Below are 5355 nucleotides of genomic sequence, written 5' to 3'. Positions count from 1 at the left end.
AATTGGGCTGATGAACTGGATAACTAAGATGCAGAGTTGCTTCAAAATTTGCAGATGCATGGTAGATCAGAGGGTGACCTACGCTGCTACCACCTTTGTGGACTATGCACTGCACTAGTGGGAGTCTGAGTGTGCAATCAGAGGCGATGAGGATGTTGCTGCCATGACGTGGGAGCAAATGAAAAAGATGATGATGGATAAGTAATGCTCGCAATCGGAGGTAAACAAGCTAGAATCCGAATTTCTAAGATTAAAGCAAGGATCGTTGTCAGTTCAAGAATATGTTAACGAGTTTCTTGAGAAAGCAAGATTCGTCAGTTACCAGGTGGCAAAGGAAGATAGGTCGTTTCAAAGACGGCTTAAGAATCGAAATCAAGTGATACGTGGACATGATTAAACCAACCACATTTGTACAGGCAGTGGAGATGGCAAGGGTGGCCAAGGAGAACAACGCTAGAGAAACTTGTGACAGAAGAGAGATGAAGAGAAGGTGGGAAAGAACAAGCAAGTTCAACAAGAAGCCCAACTGGGCTCCGACTCTGTTAAAAACACAAAGTGAAGAATTCACTATTCCTTCGTGTAACAAATGCAACAAGAGGCATAAGGGAGAGTGCAGAGCGGGGAGCCTGACATGCTACAAATGTGACAAACCAGGACACACTGCGCGAGAGTGCCCAGAGAGGAGAACTTGTTATGAATGTGGAGCTACAGGACACCTACGACCTGACTGCCCAAAACGTCAGAATGGTGCGACACCTTACGTGAAGACAGTAAATAACGGGTTTGGAAAGAGATCGGAAAGTAGGAAGGAATTACCTAAGGGTCACGGCTGAGCTTACAACATGACCTTGGAGGAGGCCAAGGAAACACCCGACGTCGTATCTGGTATGTTCCCTATCAACGATGTGTATGCACATGTATTATTTGATTCGGGTGCGAATGGTAGTTTTGTGTCTACTGCCTTCTGTCACTATTTGAATAAGAGTGCCTGTAGACTAGACAAAACCTACACTGTAGAAACAGCCGACGGTAGTCAGTGTAAGGTAGATGAAGTATTTGATGAATGCACGATTGTGATAGATGGGAAGGACTTCCCAGTTAGGCTTATGCCAATGTGCCTAGGAGGTTTTGACGTAGTCTTGGGGATGGATTGGATGTCCAACAATCATGCACAAATAGTATGCAATAAAAAGATGATCAAGATTCAAACTCCGAAAGGAGAAACGATCCGGGTTTACGGTAATCAAAAGAAGGGTTGCGTAGGGTTGATCAATGCAATTAAGGCGAACAAGTGTCTGCGGAAGGGTTGTGTGGCTTACTTGGCATATGCCATCAACGCCAAACTCGAAAAGAAGGTAATACATGATGTTCCAGTGGTAAGGGATTACCCAGAGGTATTTCTGGATGAATTACCAGGAGTACCACCGGAACGTCAGGTAGAGTTCCGAATTAATTTGGTACCAGGTGCGGTACCGATCGTAAGGGCACCTTATCGGTTAGCCCCAACAGAAATGCAAGAGCTGATGAAGCAATTGCAGGAACTCTTAGATAAAGGATTTATAAGGCCAAGCTCGTCCCCATGGGGAGCACCGATTTTATTCGTCAAGAAGAAAGACGGCACGATGAGGATGTGCATCGATTATCGGGAATTGAACAAAATCACGATAAAGAACAGATATCCATTGCCAAGAATCGACAACCTTTTCGATCAGTTGCAAGGAGCCAGCTGCTTCTCGAAAATCGATTTGAGTTCAGGTTAGCATCAGTTGAAGGTTCGAGAAGAGGACGTGTCGAAGACCGCTTTTAGGACTCGATACGGACACTACGAATTTGTAGTAATGCCATTTGGATTGACAAACGCACATGTGGCATTCATGGACTTAATGAATCAAGTATGTGGACCGTATTTGGACCAATTTTTCATAGTCTTTATAGATGACATATTGATCTATTCTAAAAATAAGGAGGAGCATGAGCAACACTTAAGGTTGATCCTCGAACTGCTGGCAAATGAACAATTGTACGCCAAGTTCTCAAAATGTGAGTTTTGGTTGCATGAGGTACAATTCCTCGGTCACGTAGTCAACGAGGAAGGAATCAAGGTGGACCCGGCTAAGATTGATGCAGTTACGAACTGGAAATCGTCAAAGTCAGCATCGGAAATCCGAAGTTTTCTAGGTCTAGCAGGATATTACCGAAGGTTCATCCAGGATTTCTACAAAATAGCAACGCCCTTGACAACGTTGACTAAGAAGTCAGTTAGGTTTGATTGGGGAACAAAACAAGAAGAAGCGTTCCAGACACTTAAGGAGAGACTAAGCACTGCACCGGTTGTATCCCTACCAGAAGGAGTAGAAGACTTTGTCGTATTTAGCGATGCGTCAAAAATGGGATTAGGTTGTGTGCTAATGCAGCGAGGCAAGGTCATTGCATATGCATCACGACAGTTGAAAGAACACAAGAAGAGATACCCAACTCACGACATGGAATTAGCAGCTGTTGTCTTCGCTCTAAAAATCTGGAGACATTATCTGTTCGGTACAAAGTGTATGATCTACACCGATCATAAGAGTCTTAAGTACTTGTTTGCAACGTAAAATAAACCAAATTTGATACATGGATAGTTCAATATGCTCATCGGCGCCTGACCCTGAGATGAAACTACTTAAGGATTATGATTGCGAGATTCACTACCATCCAGGTAAGGCAAATATAGTTGCCGATGCACTTAGTAGGAAGGAGAGAAATGAACCAATCAGGGTTCGAGCCATGTGGATGAGTGTTAAGGTGGAGCTTATAGACCAAATACGGGATGTCCAAAAGAAGGCTTCACTCGAAACAAACATCAGAAAGGAGAGAATGATTGGACAAATCAAGACTTTGACAGCTGGACCAGATGGAATATATAGACATGGGAATCGGATTTGGATTCCTAGCTTGGGAGATCTAAGAAATGTAGTGATGGATGAAGCACATAAGTCCAAATACACTATGCACCCNGAGAAAACAAGAATGTCATCAATATAAACAATAATAAAATTGCTGTAAGGATAGAAGATGTCATTCATAATCTGTTGAAATTCAGAGGGAGCATTTTTAAGACCGAAGGGCATAACCTTCCATTCATAATGTCCCATGGGAACATTAAAAGCCGTTTTATAAATATCTTTATCGGCTATTTGAATCTGCCAATAACCAGATTTTAAATCAAATTTTGAAAAGATAAGGGCCTGGAAAAGACGATCAAGAAGATCTTTCTTGTTAGGAATAGGGTGTCTAATCCATTTTAAAACTTTATTAAGAGGCTTATAGTTGATTACAAGCCGAGGAATACCTCTTTCCTGTTCCGAATGTTTGTTAACATAAAAGGCAGTGCAAGACCAGGGGGATTGGGAAGGTCGAATAAGACCTTTCTCAAGAAGACTGCCGATTTCGGCTTTACAAAGAACAAGGTAATCAGAATTCATCTGACAAGGTCTAGCCTTGGTAGGAATATTAATTTCAGAGAAATCATCTTCATAAGGAAGAGAAACGATGTGTTTCTTTCTATCCCAAAAAGCATTGGGATGATCATTGCAAATGCTTAGAGAAAAGTCGTTATGGATAAAATCAATCTTTGATTTTAGACGAGGGTGAGAAAGCTTTTCGTCTATGGTTAAAGAAGAGATTTCTTCTTTAAGAGAATAGAGATGAAAGGTTTTTCTATCAATACGATCTTGAAGAATGTCAAGAAATCTCTTAACAGGAGGGTCAATAAATCTGAAAATAATGGCTTTCTGATTGAAAGTACCTGTAAGACCATGCTCATCAATTTGAGTTATAGGATAAAGTTGGTAAATAAAAGGAAGACCCAGGATAATTTCATGGGAAATAGCCTTGGTCAAAAGGAAGTCGGTCGTTATGCAACAACCTTGATTGCAAATTTTTGCATTGGAAAGTTTAAACTTGATATCAAGAGCACCACCCCCTGCATGAGAAAGGGAGCAAGAAGTTTTTTCAAAAAATCTGCTAGGAATAAGTCCCTCTTGTATAACATTTAAATCGGCACCGCTATCAATCATAGCCAAAAATTCTTTACGAAAATGACCATCTATAAGAAGAGTGATTTTGGTAAACCATTTTTGAGTGATCATTCGACTGATAGTAGCGAGAGTAGCATTATCAGAAGGAGGAGTTTCAATATTAGAAGGCTGATTKGAAGCAGAAGAAGAGATATGTTCAGGTGCTTCAGTAGGAGCATGAAAAGTAGCATTCCTAACTAAAAGGTCTTGGCTTGCMGAAACAATTGCAAGATGCTTATGAAGAAGAATATTGTCTTCTTTTAAAGCAGAAATCTCAGACTTGAGAATGGTCACTTCTTTATGAAGATCAGTGACAGAAATYGCCGTAGAAGAAGAATTTTTATGCTGAAGAAGGCGATGTAATTCTTTCATAGAGTAATCAATATTGTTGATAGGAGGGGAAATAGCAGAGCTAGAACTTGGTTTATTAAAATCAAGATTTTCCAAAATCTCAGAACAAATCATAGGATCTTTAATTTTTTGTAAAAGTTTTAAAACTTTTTCATCAGTTAAAACATTTATATTTAGATCCTGAAATTGAGAAAGGAGTTTATAAAACTCATCATTGCTGTCTGTTGAGGTGTTAGTTTGAATAACATTGAGACAGTTCTTAGCACAAGGCTGACCAATAGCACAAGTATCACAAGGAGAAGATTTTAAATCTTCAGGATCTGAAGATAAATAAGAATCCTCAGCAGAATCATCTGACTCATCAGTGGAGCTAGAAGCGGAAACAGTATCAAGCTCTTCATCAGAATCTTTGAAATTGAGAAAGATATTTAAAAGAGAATCTTTCGTATTTTGATCAATGTTCAAATTATTAATTTTTTTCTTTGTCCAGCAATTTGCTGAAGAATGGCCAATCTTGCCACAGTTTTGACAAACAATGTTGTTTTTCTTAAAGCCTTGAGAATTTTTAGAAGGCTTTCTATGTTTGTAAATATCGGGTTTTTTAGAGTCATCAATTCTAGAGGATTTCTGTAAATCTTTGTCAAAAGTTTTTCTTTTAAACCTTTTTCTGGAATGACGATAACCAGAATCCTTATCACGAGATTTATGAAATTTTCTTTTGGGTTTCTTATAAGGAACCTCCATACCAAATTGGTCACAAAAATCACCAAGTTGTTTTCTTTGAAGTAAGTTTTGCTTACGAATTTGATGCTTTAGCTTCAAATCATTGCAAAGGGAAAGACCTTCTGCAATACAAGTACTGATTAGTTTACCATAAGTATAATCATCATAATTGACTACAGCAGAGTCCTTTTTGAGAATTTTACGGACTCTTTCAGCAAAA

General features: G+C 39.5%; 1 protein-coding gene across 1 annotated transcript; it reads left to right on the top strand.

Annotated features, from left to right (window-relative positions):
• The first annotated feature begins 389 nt into the window (after nucleotides 1-389).
• On the top strand, nucleotides 390-833 carry LOC112514119 (DNA-binding protein HEXBP-like). The gene has a single exon (XM_025120451.1). It carries the CDS (start codon nucleotides 390-392, stop codon nucleotides 831-833), a length of 444 nt encoding a protein of 147 aa, XP_024976219.1.
• The last annotated feature ends 4522 nt before the right edge of the window (nucleotides 834-5355 follow it).

Source organism: Cynara cardunculus, assembly GCF_001531365.2.
Source record: "Cynara cardunculus var. scolymus isolate 2C chromosome LG 6, CcrdV1, whole genome shotgun sequence".
Classification (NCBI taxonomy): domain Eukaryota; kingdom Viridiplantae; phylum Streptophyta; class Magnoliopsida; order Asterales; family Asteraceae; genus Cynara; species Cynara cardunculus.
The sequence above is the reverse complement of the archived record's forward strand: the minus strand, read 5'-3'. Positions and strand labels throughout refer to the sequence as shown.

Coding starts and splice junctions, on each gene's coding strand:
- LOC112514119 (XM_025120451.1), top strand. CDS start 390: ATGATTAAACCAACCACATTTGTACAGGCAGTGGAGATGGCAAGGGTG.